Source organism: Bemisia tabaci, chromosome 6, assembly GCF_918797505.1.
Source record: "Bemisia tabaci chromosome 6, PGI_BMITA_v3".
NCBI lineage: Eukaryota > Metazoa > Arthropoda > Insecta > Hemiptera > Aleyrodidae > Bemisia > Bemisia tabaci.
In genome coordinates, this window is record NC_092798.1 from 33,108,211 (window position 1) to 33,131,122 (window position 22,912).

General features: G+C 41.2%; 1 protein-coding gene across 3 annotated transcripts in view; it reads right to left on the reverse strand.

The window, feature by feature from the left end:
• The window catches only part of LOC109042662 (Dpr-interacting protein beta), a 404,914-nt gene that overhangs the window by 14,150 nt on the left and 367,852 nt on the right, over window positions 1–22,912 (reverse strand). For all 3 annotated transcript variants that reach the window (XM_019059547.2, XM_019059546.2, XM_019059545.2), the window contains exons 7-8: window positions 20,613–20,732; window positions 2,104–2,277 (exon numbers count right to left, since the gene is read on the reverse strand). In XM_019059547.2, the coding sequence (XP_018915092.1) occupies window positions 2,104–2,277; window positions 20,613–20,732 (294 nt within the window). The remainder of the gene's footprint in view (window positions 1–2,103; window positions 2,278–20,612; window positions 20,733–22,912) is intronic.

Below are 22,912 nucleotides of genomic sequence, written 5' to 3' on the forward strand. Positions count from 1 at the left end.
CGGCTGCGCTCAGTTGAAACCGCGCATGTACGCGTGGTCTCTGCACTGGAGTTGGGCGGTTCTTGATTGGCGGGTGTCTCGGATTTATTAGCTTTGACAACTCCCGAGTTTCGCTCGTGATTCCGGGGCCTGATCTCGGGTTCTCGCACCTCCATCTAATTTGCATTCTGTGCGATTTCTTTGGTCGTAATTAATGTCCTGCAGTGCCTACTCGTGCGACTCGGCTCTTGATGTGACTTACGAGTGAATCAGCGATGTCGCCAAATCGCCGTCACAGTAGTAGTGAGACAACCATCAGAGAAATACATGGTGTCGAATAAGAAATCTGAAACCCTTAGAAAAATATCCAAGGAGCAAGCAGATCGCAACCCACCGGCTCCACCCTCAACAGTTTATTGTTTGTTTGGTTGTTTATTAATTGTCATTAATTAGATATTAACGGCGTTTGAGTTTAGCTGAGATTCCTTCTTCGCCCGGGAGGCTAGGGTTGTTAAAAAATCCTGCAGCAAACCATCAGTAAGCAGGAGAATGTCACCGATACATCTCTACTCTCAGCTCTAGTAGTGAAAGAAAGAACTTTAATTGCCTCATGTATTGGCCTATCCCCCGGCCGAGCATGCATGGGAATTGGCATGGCTTACAGCGGTAGAGTGATCGCTTCCTAGATGGAGGGTCCTTGTATGAAGTGTTGGAGTTTTTGAGTTTAGATCATGTTCTGGGACTTTTTCGCCTTATAATATTATATTCACTTTTTTTTCTTTCAAAAATATTTCATTTATTATTTTTATAGTATAAACAACTATCTTAAAAAGGGCAGCCAACATTTTTGGAAGGTCTAGGTACGAGGATGCCATGGCCAGGACAAAAGTTGCTTCATGTTTGTCCCGGTTCTTCAATGTCGGGAGTGCGGCGTGAAGTTGTAAAAACAAATTCCGGGCCTTTCCTTGCGAAGTTTCCGGCAACCAAGTTGGGCAATCTCTAAGATCCTACACAGTTTTATCGTTTATTTTCGTTTCACGCCAATTTTAGAAACTTGACTGTGATAGTGATTGTCGTCATTATTTTAGTTACGAGTCCTGAAGGACTTAAAAGCAAGCTGTGTACAAAATTTTCCCGAAGTCAATGCATCAACGGCTGATTTGGTAACCATTAGTCGTGTAATGGAATTGGGCAAACTCTATTTGGAAACTAAAAATCTCAATTTTTCCAACTCCGAAAACGAACAGAAAATGCACTACTAGTATTTATATCTGCGGAATTGAAATTTCAAGTGTAAAAGTTAGACTCAATGCTACATAATTGGAGATAAATTAATGAAGATGTGCTGAGGAACTACTTTCAGCGCATGTTTAATGTTAATCACGCTTTCGGCGAAGGGATGCCCTACTGCAGGGTGTTCTGTTCCAATATATTTGGAATAGCGGGATAGGTAAGCAAAATGGCGTGTAGATTTTATCGATATGATTCTAAGATAGTCCTTCCCTCAACAGGAGCAGAAAGTTAGATGACATCTCATCTTTCCTTTGTCATTTTCACTCTTTACGAGCACAAATGGGACGACGAGAGAGATACACTGAAAAAAAAATTCTCGGCGTTTTTACCACGGTCCGTTGGTACCTTTACCATCTCACTTTTTTACCAATTATTGGTAATTTTACCAAGACAGACTGGTAAGCTTACCGAAAAACCGGTATTTTTACTGTTTTTTCAGGTAAGAATACCACTTTTATTGGTAATCAATTCCCGGTAACTTTGCCATTTTATCTCGGTAATTCTACCACAGTCGATAAAAAATATTGGCGTTTTTACCAAAGTCCAGTAAAATTTCCGAGAAAAATCAATAATTTTACCGAGATTTCTCGGTAAAAATACCAATTCAATAAATGGTTATTTTACCAAGAAAAAACTGGGATCAAATAGAACCCTGAATTCTTGGTAATTTTACCCTTTTCTTAGTAAATACACCGAGATTTTTTTTTCAATGTATAATAACAGGCTGTTGAACTGCCCTGTAGACAGTTTCGTAAACAAAATAAAGATGATAGCGTACTGGTGGCGAGGCCGACGCTAAAGAGATGGCGAAAATATCGAAAGAAGATTTACCGTAAAGCCGGATACTGCCCTCGGCTCCTCCGAAGGAATTTTTCGAGATGCACTTATAGCCGCCCAGATCGTTCTTGTTCAGTCTCCTGACGTCTAATTTCATTGAAACCCCGTAGTGCGGGTTATTCGATATTTCCGTCGGCTGGTATTTCGTTGTCGGCATAATCATTTCCCCTGGAACAAAATAAGGTTATTTTCTAATAAAATCAAAATTATTTGCAGCCCGTTTCTTCGCAGAACCGTGGAGAGCGTTTCGGAGCGCCGAAACTTTTGCGCGGGATCTTCCGAGGCGAATGATGGAACTTCTCTCTGGAAACGCATCGTGTTGAGAAACGCCTCCTGGCAGAAGCGTCTTGAAATTTGATTCGGCGGCGTTGTTCTAGCGATTCCTCTTTTAGGCTGTGTTGTGATAAACCGATGCGACGGTAAAATTTCATGAAACGGAGATACATTTAGATGTAAAATATCAACAGTCATTCAACGCACATTGTTGGTTATGCATACATTTCTCGTTGAAACATTGCATAATGAGAATGAAACAAACTTGCATGGGACCGAAGGTGAAAAATCATAACTCGGACGTTTCATTCTCAAAAAGTAAGTACCTACGTTTGGCTGCAATGAATGTTGAAAATTGAGCTGACGCTTGGCAAATTCATCAGCTAACACCATTATTATCTTCATATATAGTAAATTAATTTTAACTAAAAAAGTAATGATAATCTAGCAATATTGATGATGCAAGTCTTTGAGTACAATAATCACCGCTGAGCAGGTGCAGAGCTAAGAGAGAATGCAGCTGGCCTCCAACTAGCTTGGGAAAGGATCGGATATGGCACCTAATGCACACAAAGTTTGCCCCCTCCCCCACCCTTCTTTAAGTCACTAGTTGCTAATGTAATGATTTCTTTGGTGTCTAACCACGTGTGGAGTTTAGTTCCTTTGGCATTATCCGATGCGAGAATTTCGCTGTGCAACCCATTTAGGAGACAAAGTATTCATTGAGTACTTCCGCATTTTGAGTTTGGTTAGCGTATGTTTTACCACCATGATAACATAAATAACGAATTGAATGTATTATATAAAATATTCAACAACTTTATAGTTATCTCACATCAATGAGGGTAAATTACAACGAGAACGCGAAGATGAGTCCAGCATCCGCCCACTCGCGCACGCACGTCTTAGATCCAAGATACTTTGGGGGTTCGGGCGAGAAGGGGTTGCTCCCCCCTCTTCGGCCCGCGGAAACAGATACTCTGACAGACCATTTACATGATGCACTCCAGACCAAAAGCCCCCCACCCCACCCCCGGCGGCGGAGCGCTGTAATCAATCGCTCCGTTTTTCGTTTCGTTCCCCGGCGCCTCGCTCCGGTTTTTCATCCCCGCTCCGCTCCCCACCGGCAATCGAATTTATGCTCTCAATTTACGTGTCTTCGACTTTCGCGTCTGTTTCGGTTCGCTCTGGGTCGATGACTTGTGACTCGCAGTTCGGAGGTGGGACCACCCCGTAAAGGGGGGGGGGGTCGGGGGTCGATAGAAACAATCGGAATGCAGGTACGCGGTACGCCGAGGCCGTATCGTTGCACGTTATCTGGACTCGATGTAGAACAGTAATGAGTACATGCGTCGGTTGCACATGTCGCTTGATTGTTGATGCTCGCACGTTGACGATTAGGGAAAATTTGTCGAGTTGATCTGAAATTTATAGAGCTTATCCATGTGAAGTTGAGGATCTGGACAGACAGTGCGCTGCAATTACCTAAAATTTGATTAAATTTAATTAAAGGATCCGGGTGGAATGTAGGGTGTTTCTCATTTTTTAAATTTTCGAATTCAAAGGACATCTGAATGTTAAAAGTTGATACGACCGTAACTCCCCGTTATCCTCCCTAACTTTGGGCAAGCAACGGCCTTTTCGAGGACAAGTGCACCACTAACGCATGTGAATCTATTTGCCGGTAAAATAGCTCGTTAAACCGCCAGGAGTTTTAGGAAGAATTAATAATATCTTCTAAAATGTAGAGATACTGCCTTACTTTGTCTCACTAGCAGTTGCTGCAGCTATGTTAGAGGTTATTGACGAAGAGTTCTGAGAAAAAAGGATGGGGACATTAGTAACTGCTGGCTTTAATATTGAACAGATTACAATTGAGGATCGACCCGGAAGAAGGGCGTATCTCGAGATTCTCCCTTTTTCCAACATTCGGCTTTTCTGATTCTACGTCGAATAGTGAGAGTATCCTCCAAGTTTGAGAAAAATCTGTTGATTCGTTACGTGAATAATCGACTCGTAATGTAATTATAATTTCCACAATGAAAGTCTGGCAACACAGCTAACTTAGCAAAATCCCTCATATTTCTTAGGAATTAAGTCAGATGTGAGGGTAAGATTTATCCCCCCCCCCTCCTCCTCTCAACTAGTTCCCCCAATGCGCACAGAATGTACTAATAAGCAGCATAAAGCAGAGGGAAAGATACAGGTATAATTAATAGATAGGTATTCACAACATGGATGATTTCAAAATTTGACATCTGAAGCATGTTTGAGATAATATTAAGCACCGATAGTATTCTCCGGAGGAGGCTGCAGTGGGTGCTGCATGCATGTACACAGCCCTGGCAAATACGTAAGTACAACCCTGCAGTCCTTACCGACCAACTAACACATCTTTTTTACCTAAAATTTAACTCTAAGTACTCTAAGTAACTTGTGTGTTTCTCCCACACGTAGATAGCCTCCTTTTATTTTTTAAATTTTTCCTGAGATCTACGCCTGATTCCAATACGGAAGGAAGGATGCTATCTTAGTTTTTAGCTGCCATAGCTTTATCCTGAAAACATTTATACCTTGTGCGCATACAATCCTCAAACTCATCCCTTATCATCTGGCATCCTCTGCCTATTTAGCAATAAGTAAATCCTCTAATCAAACATACATGGCTCAGATATAAATTAAAGCCCCCCTCCCCCCCGTATTTTCCACCAAAATTCAAAATGTAAATAGGTACGTTTAAGATTAATTTCAATGCCTCAGAACGCTGGGGCCCCCACACAAGCTTGTGATTTCTCCATAAATTCTAAAGATTCTCCATCCTCAATCCTTAAATAAATTATATCATAATAATTATGTCAATAATTATATTATCATCCTTAAATTATATCAGAAAAATATCTTGCCAAAGTATTTTGAGAATTACCCTGGTTGACTTGGGTTGGACTCGTTTAGAAATTTAATCTCAATCAAAAATGCCAATTCCCTGAGCTGAGCATGACTCGTAAAGTACACCGAATATACGCCCTTCTTCCGGCCAACGAACTTTCTCTCCTTATTTACACATTTTGCCTTCCGTGATATGGATTTTTACCTGTCTTCTGGTGAAAGAAGTGTCACTTCCATTTTGTTCTCATAAAAAGGAATAGTTTTAGCCGAATAGAATTATTGTTTATTCATTTTTACTTAATGTACATCACAGAACTTGAAATGTGAGAGTTGTGATTTATTGCATATTACATTTGGTGGTGGGAACTACACTATGGTACGTTCATATTCTGTGCAGGTTGGAACGAGCCCGGCATTTCAATGCCGGGATCGAGGAGCTGACGGATGTGCAACTCCGTTCAATTCAACATATAGAAGAGGGGCGCAACGTTTGCGTCAGGATTCCCACTGGTGCTGGGAGGACCGTCATATTTCTTGTTCCATTTATTGATGCCCCCCAGACAACGTTGATCGTATTAGTAGTGCCGTTGATCGCGCTACTGCATGATCAAATGCGAAAGTTGATCAATCGAATAAACATCATAGACGGGAGGAGTAATCCTATGAATATTCACGCGCTAACAAATGTTGATCATCATCTACGGAACGGGAGAAGTGTCTTTATTCTTTTAACCGCAGAATTTTTTCAGTGATCAGTTCGTGCTGGTTTTTGTTCTGGGCTTTTTTGTTACTTTTGTTATATTGCTTTGTTTAAATGGGGAAAAAACTAGTTGATGCCGAAGGGGGGTTTGAAAAGGCAACTGCTCAAAATTTGCCAGTCGTGGACGCATTCATGGTTGCCCAGTATTTTTGCCAAGGATGCTTCCTATCACCGGAGATCCGGAACGTAAAAACTGCACAAAGTTTCTTGTCTATTCAGAACAATCCAAACATTATAATGAAAATAAACTGTGAACTGATTGTGAGTTCTTTCCTTCAATTTGGAACCAAGCATCACATCAGTTTGCAATGGACGAATTTTGCTGGATTGCTTCATCTTAAACTGATGTTCTTGTAAGTAATCAGCTTAAATCCACTCTTTCTAAAGTTGGCTCTTCTTTGGAAACTCTTGCAATTGAGGATTGGAAGCCCTCAAAAAAAGTTGTAGTTCCAGCTGACTGTCAGCTGCTGCCAATGCTAAGCTGCCAATTAGACGAAAGGAATGGCAGGAGAAGGAGCAGTACATCATCTCACAATTCGACCGGTACCAAAATCACCTCATCACCAGGGACGCGTACCTTCGAAGCATGGGACACCCCTTCGTCCCTGTATAATGGTGAGTAAAGTCTCCTATACCTACACTCTGTGCCAAACGGGGCAATTGTTGTTCAACTTCATAACAGCTATATGCAGATTATTCTGTGCCGAATCGGGTCATTTTCCCCCCACGCTTTACTTTATATTTTGTGTGCCGAACCGTCTCCTTTTTTTTGCCGCATTGGGGTAAATTTGCCGAAATGGGTTGCGCTCCATTGAATCGCTCCGGGCAACTTCGCGCATACGCTCAAACGGCAGGATTTCCCGTGGTCTTCATCTTCGATGAAACCCACACCATTCCCAGTTGGGGGTTGGAGTTCAGAGATGAACTTATCAGGGTGTCAGAAACGGTACGTTCCAGCACTCCCCCCACCCCATGGGGTTCCCCCAGCACCATTTCTCTACCTTGTTATTGACAAAATTAGTAACAAAGCTATTTTTAAATCAATACAACATTATAGCTTACAGATGACCATTTGGCCATTTGGGGAACATAGCGAGACTCCCAGTCGGGGATTTGAGTTCAGAGATGAACTTATCAGGGTGTCAGAAACGGTACGTTCCAGCACTCCCCCCACCCCATGGGTTTCCCCAACACCATTTCTCCACCTTGTTATTGACAAAATTAGTAACAAAGCTATCTTTAAATCAATACAACATTAGCTTACAGATGACCATTTGGACGACCATTTGGAGAACATAGCGAGACTCCACCGGCGGATATGGATAGCCCTACTTCGCTTTTTCGAAGACGATTTTCTCCCCCCCCCCCCAAAAAAAAGTTTGCCCTGACATATCTGTAATCAGAACATGTGAAAATTTTCTGAGACCCAAACATTTTAAGTTAAATGTTCATATTTGACATATTGCTTCAGGCATCTCCCTTGCCCTCTGAATAGACAGTAGTAACCCGTGTATATAACTAAGTCCCAATTAAGTTTTTCGTGTTGGATGCACCTCCTACAATTTTTTTTTTTTTTTTTTTTTTTTTTTTTTAATTTAAATGACAATACGAAAATTTATCATTCCTCCATGGATAATGTCATATTCTCTTGTAATTTTAGTATTAACATTCGACTCCCGGTCATCTTTTAATATTTTCTGAATCATTCGTTTCGAACTGAAAACATTAATAAAAAATAATATAACATCAATTGACAACAAATCCTCATTAAAGCGGCGCGAAAGTTTAGTTCGAAGCTAGTTCTAAAATGGAAAGTTGCGGCGAAATTTAGGGATTATTTGAAAAATAAATGTGATTTTTGGTTAAATAGCATCTTTAGTCTATCAAGACCAGAAAGTGAAGAATCTAATTAAGATTATACTATTCAGGTAATACAGGCGCCTAATCTTCATTTGAATCGCTATTCTGAGTATCAGAAACGACATTGAGGGCGACCTAGACAGTGCCAAAGTTGTGTCAGTAGTTTTAGAGATCCTTTAAAAATCTGCCAATATAGTAGATTTTTGTGGGATGAATATTCAAGAATCGAAACCTACTAATTCCAAGGCTAAATAATTAGATATGTCAATGTCTGTGGGTATGATCAAAGCTAAATATGTTGCCCTGAGGAATTTTCGAGGCCCCCTCCACCTAATTATTAAATTTAGCCGGCTAAGAACGAATGGTCACCAGCGATTTCTATTTCAGAAAATTAAGTTGATGTGGTATTACGAGATATTTTGGATCACACGATCACCATAATTTTAAGATGAACAAAATCCCCGAGAGGGGATGGTTGCGTTTGGTGTGGAAATGGGGAATGGACAGCTCCACCCAAGAAACCTACCATCAAAAGTTCAAGGTTAGGAGCGGAGTTTCTAAATCATAGAGCACAGATGATCTCTTCTCAGATGAGGATGATGTAAGCTCCGATAGCTCTGATGGTGTAAAAATCAAGCGATAACGTTTTTCAACACCTTGAACAATGAATTGAAAGTAATGTATAGGGAAGGTTCCCAACATTTTCCTTAATCAGTTGAAATTAAGACTTAAAAATAAGGCGTATTATAGTCTGTGCGAACTCTTTGAAGACCCTTTGTAATTCATTTTGTGTAAAACTCGTTATGAATATTGTATCTCTTAGGTGTATAAATTGTATAAAAAAAATTTGACATGTACCAGAGCTTTTACATAATAGGCTGTATGCATCAAATAAATTCTATTCTATTCTATTTTTGTGTCTCGGGTCCTTGTAAAACAAAATTACCGCACTCGTACGTCTTTCAAACTTACATGGTGCCACTTGAATTGTCTTTTGAGTCCCAAATTCATTTCGGAGAATCTCAGACCAAACTCACTTTATTTTCTTGCGTTCATATCACTTCGAGTTCATCAAAGAAACTGATGCGGAAATACACAAAGAGTATTCAAGAGACCAACAAGAAATTTCAAATTTGACTGCAACAAAATTGAGCGATAATTCGATTGATGCCATTAGTCGTCCTCTTCCTGGGCGAAAGCCACGAACATGAATCAATCAGTGCGAACCGAAATGTCCCCTGGAATTTTGTTAAGATCAGGCTAGGGGATAAATAATTTCACATACAAAATTATATTCTTTTCTATGTAATAATCTGGGTTCTGCTTGCAGATGAACCATTACCAAATCCAACGGCCGGCGTGGCGGCAGACTTGGAAATCTCTTCTACCTCTACATCATCGTCATCATCGGATTCCTCAAGTTCTTCGACGGAGTCGGACGATTCCACCCCGCCCGCGGTATCGATCATGACCCCCAGATGTCAACCGGGTCCAGCACCATCACAGACTCCCCGTTCGGAACCGGGTGCCGCACCATCACATACTCCCCGTTCGGAACCGGGTGCCGCACCATCACATACTCCCCCGTTCGGAACCAGGTGCCGCACCATCACAGACTCCCCGTTCGGAACCAGGTGCCGCACCATCACAGACTCCCCGTTCGGAACCAGGTGCCGCACCATCACAGACTCCCCGTTCGGAACCAGGTGCCGCACCATCACAGACTCCCCGTTCGGAACCACGTCCAGGACCATCACAGACTCAAAGATACTCAAAAACTCAAAGACACAAAGATATTCTAACTACCCCCCCCCCCCAAAAAAAAAAAAAACCCGCCCTAAAAGGCACCCCGTACCGATGTCCCTTTATGTACCCATATTCTGGCAAATATTTTGCCACTTTTTCTTCAATATCGTCATGATTGACGAAAAATGGTAGAAAAATTGACAATAGACAACAAATAGGGGGATGATTGGGGGTCGAAAAATTAACACAAAAAGTTGAAGTTAGTCGGGGGATTAAGAAAAAAATCGGTGATGGATTAAGAGAATTATCATTAAATTTCATCTGTTTCAGGCAATCCAAACAGTTCTTCACCACAGAAGATATATACTGAAACGAGAGGATGGAGACTTCTATTACTTGTCCAGCGGGTCCTCCAAGTATGATGCAACACAACTGGAAGAAATTTTCCCGAACAAAACCAGCATGACAGCTTTTGTGGTAACAGGAAAACACGCACAAGCGTACACAGAAGATATTGAGGGAAGACAACACACGACGGTGAAGGAGGGAAGGAGTGTGAGTTTTATTGGGAAGAAACAGACATATTTAAGAAATGTAGTCATAGATTATTTTGAAAATGGATTATTTCATTGTAAGCAAGGCAAAAAAATTGACACCTTAAAACTCTATTCACAGCTTAGAATAATTTATGAATTAGAATACGTGAAACAATTTTAAAACTTGAAGCTTGTTTTCCTTGAAATAAAAAAAATGTCACCTCTTTGACGGAGGCTTCAATCACACAGGTCGAGTCTCAAGCACACAAGTTGCGTCATGTTACTTCACTCCTCTATGCATTCCTCTCTCCAGAATGCGGAAGTTGATCTTAAGTCTTAAGAAATTTCATGGTTTTTCGTAAAACTTTAGAGATGTAAGATGGTAGAAGTTGTCCAAATGAAATACTTAATGATCCAGAATTAGTAAGTTTAGAAGTGCTGCAAGATCTTTAGAGATGACAATGTTTAAATTTTATTTTCAGGCTAAATTTTAGAAACATTACAACCAATCCACGCTAAACTTTTAGTTTCCATGATGACACCGATATGAATTCTTACACAAACTTTGGATTGTTTTTTAAATTTTTATTACTAATTTGCTGTTCTGCGTTCTTTTACTTTTAGAACAAGGAATAACATTCGACCTCCTTGAGCATTTCGACAACGCCGCTCTCAGTGAGATCATTCCACCGTTGAAAGAAAGGCTGACATTTAAGAAGTTCTTGGTCTCCTCAAAGGTGGAGGAGATTTACTCTCTGGTATGTATTTTTTGGCTGATGCTTTCTGTTCATTTTTACACATCGCAACGAGAGGATGGAGACTTCTATTACTTGTTCAGCGGGTCCTCCAAGTATGATGCAACACAACTGGAAGAAATTTTCCCGAACAAAACCAGCAAGACAGCTTTTGTGGGAACAGGAAAACACGCACAGGCGTACACAGAAGATATTGAGGGAAGACAACACAAGACGGTGAAAGGAGTGACGAAAACCTATAAAAAAAACTAGCAGAGGCGAAAGGGGTACGTGTGACAAGTACACAAATATAATGGACATAAATAACCTATAAAAAAACTAGCAGAGGCGAAAGGGGTACGTGTGACTAGTACACAAATATAATGGACATAAATAAAAAAGACACGAAGAAAATCGAAAGAGCCCGACTAAGAACGAGGCTGCAAAAGTTGAAAAAAATGGACAGCAACTGGACTCAAATATATTCTACAATTTCACATTAGTAATACATTATTCCATAAGTATGACCTATATTCAATTTCAGATTTCAGCTGGCCTGGCAAGTTTTTAAAAGAGCCTACTTGGGAGGCTTCGACTTAATTTTCAGTTTCAGAATTGACTAACGATGCGAAAAGCAATCCACCGTCATAGACAATGAGACTTGAGATCGCATTTCTCTTATGTCAGAGTATCATTGGTGGCTCACCAATTGTAAACTTCTTCTCAGATTTTCATTTGGGTGGCGATCTTCATTTTTTGTTTTCAAGTTTCCATATCAGCCTGATGAAGCCTGATGTGGCCATAATGGATGCAGTGCAACAGTGAGTGACGACTCAAAGATAAAAAGGGAAAACGTTAGAAAATGGTGCGCTTAAAAAAATCCGTGGTTTCATGATATTTCGAGTCATTTAGACACCTGCGGAAGCTGCCCTGGATATTTTTGATTCTCGGCACCAAAAACTTAAACAGGATCGAAGGGATTAAATCAAACGCCCTGCAGCTCTGCCTGACCGTTATGAAACGACCCATGTTCGTTCCTAAAAGATTCATCATCTGATGAGCCCGGAGGCGTGAAGTTCCTAACATCCCTGAAAGCTCACAGGAAATCGTAAAATCAAGGTTTTAACATCAATCGATTCAAATATCCCGTCAAGAGAGCGGCCCGGCCGGCAACTTAGAAGCCCGGCGCCCAACTTCTCGAAAGGAGGACCTCACTTCTACTGAAGCTGCCAGCGTTGCCCCATCGCAGGAAAACACCAATTACGCCCTTTAAAAATACAAAGATCGAAATCGGTTCGGCAACCGCGCGGCCGGCACTCCACAACTCACCGCGCGAGCGGCCACCGAGTTAACTTGTCAAAACCATACGTACCCCCGACTGAATATTTTATCTGCTCCGACCCGAACGCCACCCCCGGCAGTTGCGGCGACTCCTTGAGCATCTGCAAATTCTTCAACACCGCGTCTTATTTGTAATCTTGGCCCGACCCGCCCGTGTTTAAACATGTATAGCTCATTATGCGCCCCCGATTAGGAGCGCCTTCACTTCGTCGCTCCTCTGACGTAAGGGCGTATCTTGATTTCGACATGAGCCCTGGAAAGCATGGAATCATATGGATAACAAGATTCACGTGGAAATCAAGATACGCCCTTACGTCAGAGGAGCGCCTTCACTTGCGCCGAGGACGAGACCGATACATCTTACTGGGGTCCTTGGGGACTCCTTCGGCTCTCCGCCAGGAGGCGCCTCTTTCGCTCACTCTTGTTTCATTTTCCGCTTTACTTAGGTCTATTCTATCGCGTATGTATTCTCATTTATGTTTATTCAAAGCATATGGTAAGACATGACATGCGGCAAAAATGTGCCGATTTCGAAAACCGCTCAACTTTGGACTACTTCCGCGGAATTGTCCACAACATCGAAGTGTCCGTGTAATGACGTGAAATTGATTTTAATTACGCAAATAGAGCATCCTGAATACTGTATTTTATGAGGTACGTAAGTTTTACTTAATATTCTAGGTCAGCATTATATTCAAAATTTTTGAACACGCCCAAATACTACAACCATCACTGATACGTATTTGTGGTTGATTCTTTGGTCAGTCCTAAGCTTGATTAAGTGTGAAGGAAAATTTTGTTTATAACTACTGAAAAGAATATTGATAATGATAATCAAACGCGGGGAATTGTCCTGGCGATGAAGTTGCCACGCGGGGAATTGGGCAGCGATGAATAGTTAGAATAGATGAATAGATAGAAAAGGTGGCGAAACCAGACTGTGCAAGTCCAGACATCCGCACGTGTGCGCATGCGTAGAGAATGTACAGTTGCCAGTGCGAGTCGAACCGCTCGAGTGAGAGCATCACTGCAGTGTGACATTTATTTTGGATTGCTAATAAGAAACATGGCGAAGGTAATATTCTCCACGGATGAGGAGGAGCTGCTAGTTAACTTCGTAGCACTCCCTAGCGCTCTGAGACCTCTAAACCTCCACTGCCCCCCGTCAAACCACAACCCTTTGGGCATCGATTACCTTCACATTTCCGCTTCAATCCCACCCGTCCAACCTCTCATTGGGGGCCTTCTCCCAGAAGGAACGCAATCAGGAAGTACGAATTTCATAATTTCGGAAAATAATGAGTTGGGAGTGTTTTTCATTCCAACTAGTCGTAAAGTGTCTCCACATCCTAGACACCTCGACGTCACCCCCGCGAGCGAGGGAAGGGGCGGGGGTGCGGGACAAAAATGTTTGGTGAGCCGCAGCGCGGGGCGGCGCGGCGCAAGGTAAAAGCAATTATCGGGTGAGCGTCGCGACGCGCGGAGCGCTCAAAGGACGCGGAAACGGGCAATTTGGGGGACGGGATGGAATTTGGCGAACAATAAAGCGTTAGATAAAATGTAAATTCATTCATAGACAGAGGACTGTGACACATACTTGATATGTAAATGATACCGAAATATTTATCCTCGAGTGGGGTGCCTTTTGTCGAGCGAGCGAGCGGGGCCCGGGCTCAGCGCGGACGAGAGGGAATATATTCAATTCCGATCGGGTCCCGTCGCGCTCCATCCCCCTCCCCACCCCTCCCTGCGACGAAACAAGGAACTCACCTGTCAAGCTTTCGGCTCCGAGTCCTGTCCTTCCTGACGGGATGACAAGTCTCCTTGAATTTGGAATTTTCCTGATTATTTCACGGTTTTTTCGGGGTTTAGGTTCAGGGTGGAAAACCCCTCATTTTTAATGGCCTGGTTACACGCTCAAATTTCCGTCAAATTCCGATCAAAATGATGACCAAGATGGCGGTCGAGAGTTATCTAGATTGATGAGTAAAATTAAGTAAAACAGCACGTTGATTGAAATAAGCATGAAATAAGCACGGTTGTGTGGAAATCAGATGAAGGATGAGCCCCACAGCTCGCTCCATCATCTTTCATCAAATTTTTGCAGGCCGCACCAGTCACCATTTGATCGGAAATTGATGGAAATTTGAAAGTGTAACCAGCACATAAAACTGTTAAATCTTTTAGCTTTTTCGTTCTGACAGGATGACAAGTCTCCTTGAATTCCGATTTTCCTGATTATTTCGAGGTTTGTTCAGGGTCAGAATTCAGGGGGAAAACCTTTCTGCTTAAAATGAGTAATCTTTCAGCTTGTCTTTTCCGACAGGATGACAAGGTTCCTTGAAACTTGAGATTTCCTGATTATTCTGAGGTTATGACACATGGTAAAGATTAAGGTATATGGTTGAGATTCAGAGAAAAAACACTTGTGTTTAAAAAATGAGATATCCTTAAGCTGATCATGTATATAACAAATTGTTGGAGAAGGTGACATAATGCTACCGTAGTTTTTTATCTGCATACATGGTTTTTACACTTACTTCATTTCCCAATAGATTATGGAAGTTCTCTGACTCTAAAATTCCTGGATTGCAAAAAATATTTTCATTTCTTACAACAAAGGTGACTTCTGCTAGAATTTAGACACAATTTTCACTTTTAAAGGTTCTAATAATGAGAAAAAGGCACGCGGAAGTTGCTTGGGCTCTCTCGAACAGCAACGGCTGAGCAAACTTACCACTCACTAAATAAAAAAGGGTTGCATTTATTTTCGCTCCGTAAGCCCACATTGATGTTGTAAACTAACTCATTACTATGTAACACACTTACATGGAGATGTACTTCAACTTATCGAGGCAGAAACTATTAGTTAAAGTATAACTCCAATACGTTTACCGCGCACTACTAATAAGGTCGTGTGCATCAAAAACTTAAGTTTGTTGAGTCGAAATCATCCGAACCTTTTAATTCCAAAGTTCGGCCAATTCCTTGACTTCATATGTTTCTCAGACTGCCAGAAACCTGGAAGAAGTTCTTACATAAAAAAATTCGAAGTTAAAAATGATCATATAAAAAGGTCCGGTTAGCCATCAAAGAATGCATCCTCTTACTAAACAGTCATTGCAATGTTTACACTTCTCAGCGGAGATACCTAGCTTGAATGAAGCTGGAAACCTCCGATTATACTGCTTTAAGTTTATTCGTTACCACTGCACACTACGAGAAAATGTTTTTCTTGTCGGAAAACCCGAACCTCTGGCTTTGGGCTCACTTACAGCTTAGTCCCTGGTAACACTCTTTCATAAAACATTTCCAATTTTCAGCCTATGTAACTTTCCAAATCTGATTCCGGAAAAGTAAGGCAATACAAATTGTTTCTAGAATGTGTAATACTTATGATGCGGTGACCATGAAAATGGTCCTTTCCTGGAGAAAGAGATGCATTTGGCGAGTGAAAATACATTAGGATGAAGGGATAATGTAAACGCAACTAATTATTTCTGGTAACGTTTTCGATCCTCGCTCCTCTGAATTTTCACGTGGACCCTCAGTAAAACTGTGCTTTCCATTACTCAAGTTCTAAGAGAGAAACACCCTCACGTCAGGAAAACAACAATATTTACTTTCTGAATTTGGCAACACCGGGTCTATACGACGCGGTTACCCGCGTCCACTCTGGGCCCTGTAAACATGCGTCCCTTCCGTTCCTTGCGGAAGTTCCACGCGTAAGTACAGTTTGCACATACTGCAGCAAGTGGTTTCAGTAGCCATGTCGGTCAATTCCATTTTATTGCCTGCTTAATGCTTATGAGTTCCGAAGAAAGAAAGGACGGAACACTACGGGACGGTCGTTCATGGGATGGACTTGTCTATGACCGCCCGAACGCGTCTCCACAAGGGTCAGTGAACGATCGGTTTTTCGCGTATACGCTTACATTCCCCTTTTAGGCCTTGTCTTTGCCGAGCGTTTTTCGCCCAATTAGCTGGTCCAACTACTTTGGCGCTACCCAAAACAAAATGAAAAGTTGCGATCAATCGGACCAAAAATTCAGGCGAATAGCTCCGTGGAATTCAACTAGTGGTACATTGTTCCTTGTCTAAAATTCAAAGTCGAGAAAACTTATTTTCAACATGAAAACATTCGTTGAACCATGTCTTTAAAAATGGGTCTTTAGGACGAATAAAACTTCAAGTCTCTTCTTCTTGGTTTGAACTTGGTACGACTTAAAGCGTTTACCGTAAACTCATTTCAGTTGTTAAGAACTGACCCATCTTTTTCCCGATGCTGTTAAGATGAATTGATACGCCTCGCGATGAACTTTTTCGCACGAGGAAAAGCAAAATTCAGTGAACTTTTTCATGGGAGAGTTACGTAGTCTTAGCAGCATTGGTCAAAGCAGGATTGTATTTGTTTCTATAACAACTGATTTGCCTGTGTATTCTGTTGTGCTTCCAAGCCTCATCATATTATTGATCCTCAATATAAACGAAAAAGTAATAAAATAAATAATGACGTCATAAGAAAAATGCTGCTCATTGACATCTCTCGATTTTTTCACCTGATTGGAAAAATCTATTTAATTCTCCTTGTTCTCATAACTTTTAACTATTCCCTTGTCTTATCTCTATGAGCCGATAGAACGATGCCAAAATGTTCCCCAGGTTACATTACCGATGCCCCAGATTCCACCACCACCTCTCACAGTTCAGAGACGTGACCCCAGAAGAAGTTATTGAACTAAGAAAAACAGTTGACATCTCGACAAAACTGGTCACAAACCTTTATTCAGATCTGAATGATTTGAGGGTGAGTCAATTGAAACAGCCCCACCATAGTAATAATTAGTGCAGCAGGATCAATAGATCCCTGTTGGTCCACTGTGACCCAGTCAGAATACGAAAAGGTCAATTTTTACAATTTTTCTTGATCTAGAGTCCAGACTCTTGAAAACATTAACAAGAAAAAATACTCTTCATTCAATCGGACTTTTGCTTGAATCAAAACGAAATCCGCTTAAATTAAGAGGCTTGGTTCTAGATTTAAGCTAGATTCTGATTGAATCAAGAGTACTTTTTCTTGTCGGTGTTTTTAAGAGTCTGGACTCTAGATCCAATGTGTGTGTCCCCCCCCCCCCCCCAGTGCATCAAACCGAGGAGAGGAGACAAATTTGTGGGTTCACGCGAAAAGCGTGCAGGGGAGAGCTCGCTCGTCCATCGAACAAGGAAAAGGAGGACTGTCCTGCCGGGGCAAATAAAATTATTTGACAAATATGTTAATGCGACGGAGGCAACAACTTCTGCTCGGGCACAACACGGGTTTCCCTGCATCGTTAAACAATTATTATGTAGACAGCCGCATTTGTTGGTTAATTATTCCGAGCGGTGGGCGCTGCTTACGGCGCCCCCCCCCCCCCACAATAGGAACGGGGGACGGGGGCGGGGGGTGAGTTTCAGGGCCATGGCGTGCATCCCGGTGAAAGTTATTCGAACCTCACTGTCCAGGGCAGCGATTCGACCCCACGAAATTGTGATGTAACGTTGTGCTGATCAAAAACCGCTTGTCTGCGTCCAGTTTTGATGCGTGGCTTGAGGGGTGTTTCCTTGGAAAGGGAGAGAAATTGAGAAATGGCGTAATACGATGTAACGTGATGCTGTTAAAAACCGCACATCTGCATCAAGTTGTGACCCGTGATTTGCGGGGCACTAAAAGAAGGGAAGGGCAATCGCGACATAGCCGTAACACTAGGTAACATAGTGCTGATTGAAAACCACACATCTTCATCCAGTTTTGATGCGAGATTTGCGGGGTTCTTCCACGGGAGGGAAGGGTAATGATTTCGCTGCGATCTCAACCCTGGCTGGCTTCAGCGTGTGACATAGATATTACAAAAAAAAGTTACACCGAAGACTGCTTACGAAAAAGAAAAACTCTCAATACGACCGCACATATTTAAAAAAAAAAAAATTTAAAATGTTGCCGACAGCATTTTAAAAAGATTTACAAAATATTTTTTGATTATTTGTCAAATATACAGATGTTCCCCCCTGGATATTTTTTGGATAAAGTCCGATTTGATTTTAAATATTATTAAAATATTTTAGCAATTTTTTTACATATTTTAGTTCTGTCGTGGCTGTAAATGCATTGATATACCCACCAAAATATAGTATCATGCAACATAAGGCGGAAAAACACCCCAAAAACATGTATTAGTTTTGCAGATCTGTGACGGTAATCTGCGCATCATGAGTGTCGATTCACGCCACGGTAGCGCTACAAATGACTCATAGATACGGCGATTTTCTGTAAAAAACATGCAGAAGAGAGTTGCGTACACGAATGGATAGAGAAATACGAAACTTATTTGTATGTAAAGTGTATTCTCATAAGGTCTTCTAACAGCAACACTACACCGAATACTATCGATAACAGGCCGGCATTGATTGGATCCGAGGGTGCGGAAGGTGCTTGATCGGCCGATCGCGGAGGAGATGTTAAGACATCCGTAAAGGAGGGAAAATGTGAGGGCAGGAGGCATTTTCAAATTTTCTTTGCCAAGTTTTGGTATTATTTCTTCGTACACTGGAAAAAAAACACATTGGCTATAGAGTCCAGACTCTTGAAAACATTGACAAGAAAAAGGACTCTTGATTCAATCAGATTTGGTCCGAGTTAAACAGAAAGGAACCAAGCCACATCAGCTATTGCCAAATTTAATTGGGCAAGTTAATTTTTTACATGAAAACGGTAGTGCAGATTTTCGTGCAAATTTCAGTGAATTTTCTCCATAGTAAGAAGCAAATTCCTTATCATTTTCACAGAAATCCGCACTAACATTCTTTCATAAAAAATTGAATTGCCCCGTTAATTTTGGCAACAGCTGATGTGGCTTGGTTCCTTTCTGTTAAACTCGGTCCATTTAAGCTTAAATCAGAAGGAAATCCGCTCAAATTAAGAGGCTTGGTTCTTGATTTCAGCAAAAATCCGATTGAATCAAGAGTATTTTTTCTTGTCGACGTTTTTAAGAGTCTGGACTCTAGATACTCTGTGTTTTTTTTCCAGTGAATGAGTGTGTTATTTTTTTATAAGAAACAACTGTAGGTTACGTTTGGCGAAGGAAAGTGTACGGGCAAGGGTGGTGCTTAATTGTAGCTTTTGCACGGATACGGGTGTTTCCTTGGAAATATTAAAACCACCTAATGAAACACTTTTTTTTAAAAAAAAAAAAAATCCTCGGTAAGGTTTAGCGAGTCCTGGCCGCGTGGTAGGTACGCGTTCTGATAGATTCACACGGGTAAAACTTACGTCATGAAGTCAATAGCAAAATATTTGTCTACGAAATTAATTGATTAAAAGTTACTGACTGCTTCACTGCGATGGTCATCTAAAAGACGAAGTTTACATCGTATGTCACTAGTCCCTGGAGACAAGAATCCTATACTCCAAAGCATGCTACAACTATTTTAACTCCTTAGCCGCTAGAATTGCGTCATTTGAGTTGAAGAGGATCTCGATTCCTCACTATCGTTTTCAACTACTCCGATATGAGCGGTTACATTCTGCCTTTTGCGACTTACATCCATGTCAGTATCATTTGTTTTAAATGGACAGTTGCAATGATCATTAGAAAAACTTGTGCAGTGAAAATGAGTCGAAAAATTTGTTCGCCGATGAAAAAATTCGATTCTGTAGTGCGAAGAAAATGAGAAATACATAATTCCTTGAGACATAAAGACAAAAACTTCTTGAAACAGAGGTACAAAAATGTCGAAGTTCACGAAAAAAAAAGGGAGGAGATACAACTGTACACAGAGAGAAAACCCAACCATAAAGTTTGGTTAACACAGGATGTAAATCACAAAATAACTCATGTCTTCGGTTGAGTCTGGGGATTTCAAGCATTTCCATTGTTTTCTGTTTTAAGTTTGCACCACAAACTGGGCCAAAATCAACTCGAAATTTGGACTGGTTTGTGTATAATTTCCTAACTTAACCAAACGTAACACAAGAGCACGTTATGGATTGCATTTTGCAAAAAGGGACCAGAAACATTGCAATGATGCGAAGATTGTGCAAATTCATCCTTTGCAGTAAAATAACTGAAATCATGTAAAAATACAAAATTTACATGGTAATTTTTGTCTTAGATTCACAGTTTTCAGCGAGTGAAGTAGAAACTGTCAATGGATAATCAGGGTTTTTTTTTTCCAAGCAAGACCAAAGAATTTGCGCAGTCTTAGCAACATTGCAATGCTCGTGGTTCCTTATTGCAAAATGTAATCCATATATTCTTCTCAGTGTAACAATATGGCGATTATTGGAGGTGAATACTTAGCGACTACAATTTTAAAGTGTAATGAAATTACCTGATTCTTTAATCCAGTAGTTTATGGACTTGGGCGATGCCTCTACGTAACATTGTAGCGTGACGTTGGTACCGATGGGCGCTCCAACAAGCTGGTTCGGCACTCGGATGGTGGGTATAACTGGTCCGTGAAACAAAGAAAAAGTAGAGTAATGAACCGAGAAAAGAATCCAGTAACGAACGTGATTGTACCGTTTTCATGTGAAAAACTATTCAGCAATTCTCAAGCTGGTATCGTCAAGATGGAGAAGTCAACATTGCATTATATTTTAATGCCTTAATTTTCCTGGGGGGATCAATGACAAGCATCTGTTCCAACTTGACCCTTTAAAATATCCTTAAGTGCTTGTCTTTCGACACCGACAAATCTTTTTCTAAGACAAACTTCTTCACGTCTAGTTATCGTTCTCATTGATTCAATTATGATCGTTATAATTATTAAATGGGAAATGATCCTTCATTATGTGAAAAATAACTTATTCGGATGCGTCGCGACTAGGGAACTCATGCTGTCTGGGTTGATTCGCTAAAACGGGTTCATCGCTGATGGAAAGAAATTGCAACTCCGGTCGCGAATCTCAAGACAACGAGAGAGCGAAATCAACAAGCGCTTAGCTCCAGTCGCTCGGCTTGGAAATAAAAGGCTCCCTTAATAAACACCGAGAGGTTGTTCAGGGCATTAACACCTTTTATTCCTGGATGAGTGTTTACAACTCCGGCGCAAAGACTTTCGAGCCCGAACAAAGGCTTGCAAGGGAAGCGCGTCGCGCAGTGGTTGACAATATACCTCATCACGGTGTCGCGAAGGATACACTGGAAAAAAAACCCCATCGGATCTAGAGTCCAGACTCTGGAAAACATTGACGAGAAAACATACTCTTGATTCAATCAGATTTTTGCTTAAATCAAAAGGAAATCCGCTCAAATTAAGAGGCTTGGTTCTTGATTTAGGCAAAAATCCGACTGCATCAAGAGTATTTTTTCTTGTCGATGTTTTTAAGAGTCTGGACTCTAGATCCAATGTGTTTTTCTTTCCGGTGTAGAATTGTATCATTTCCTCAGCTCATGTCACACGGTCACGTAATAATGTCACACGGGATTCCAGAGTAGTGGAACCGTTGATTTTGGTAATATTATAGACAAAGACTTAAAGACGGAGCGCTAAAAGCAAAAAATGAAGCTTCTTTTTAACCACCTCTACTATTGGCTAGAGGATTGGCGGCGAAATCGGGACAAGTTTGGAATTCAAATGTAGGGCGGGAACTAAATAAAATTGCGGAGACAAAGTATTTTAGGTTGATTTTTGCCCAAATTCACTAACACACTCATATTTTTAAAACTTCAGGTTAGTTTTGGTCCGTCGTCGACCGATTAATTTCATTTGGGAGTAACGGTCATCTACGACTGTAACGGCCTGTTTGAACCGGTAGAACCACCATGAGCAGAAGAAAAACTAACTTTACCTGAGAATATAGTATGGACGCAGTCCCAACTTTCTTAATATATTCGTTTTAGGCATTTAAAATACGTTTCGAAGAAGACATGTGGAAAAATCAAGAGGACAAGTTCAAATCAAATTTCCGTTAGCCGCCATGGATTCCCGCGCTCATTTACACACTCACACAAGCACCCAGCGCCAAACCAGGCTTCACTTTTTCCCCGTGCTTTTAGATACGAGCACTCCGTCTTTATGTCTTTGATTATAGATGAGCACAGTAGCATAACCATGCTCATAATAGTATATCTGTGTCCACAGTAATATTACGGTGAACACGGTCATATCACCGTGCTCATCGTTACAAGAATCAAAATCCACGGTTCTCCTACCGTGGAATCCCGTGTGACATTACTACCGTTGGAACAGTGGAATAACCGTGTTGTTTTTTTTCTCGGTGTGCTATCAATACATCAAGGTCGAATGCTGTGATTGGTCTCATCGAATAAGCCAACTCACATCACCTGACCTTCATATCAATAACCCAAAGTCAAGAGGCACTAACTCCAATTCAGTCATTCCGAGACAAAACGGACGTCGAGGCACTACTAGCAGAGCTGGCTGATTAAGACACCAGTTCTAACAGTATTACACACGATAGAGGTACATGGTTGATCCAACGACATTTCCGGCTGACATTACCGTACTTCTGGCTGGTGCAACTACGCTTAAAACTGGCACTGAAATCAGTCAGGAGTTTAGTTAGGATAGAGATACTTTTTTTCGTGTGGCCTCAGGCCATCGCGAAACCTTTTCTTTCTAGATTATTGAGGTTGTTAATCTTGTTCATTCTCCATATATAAATC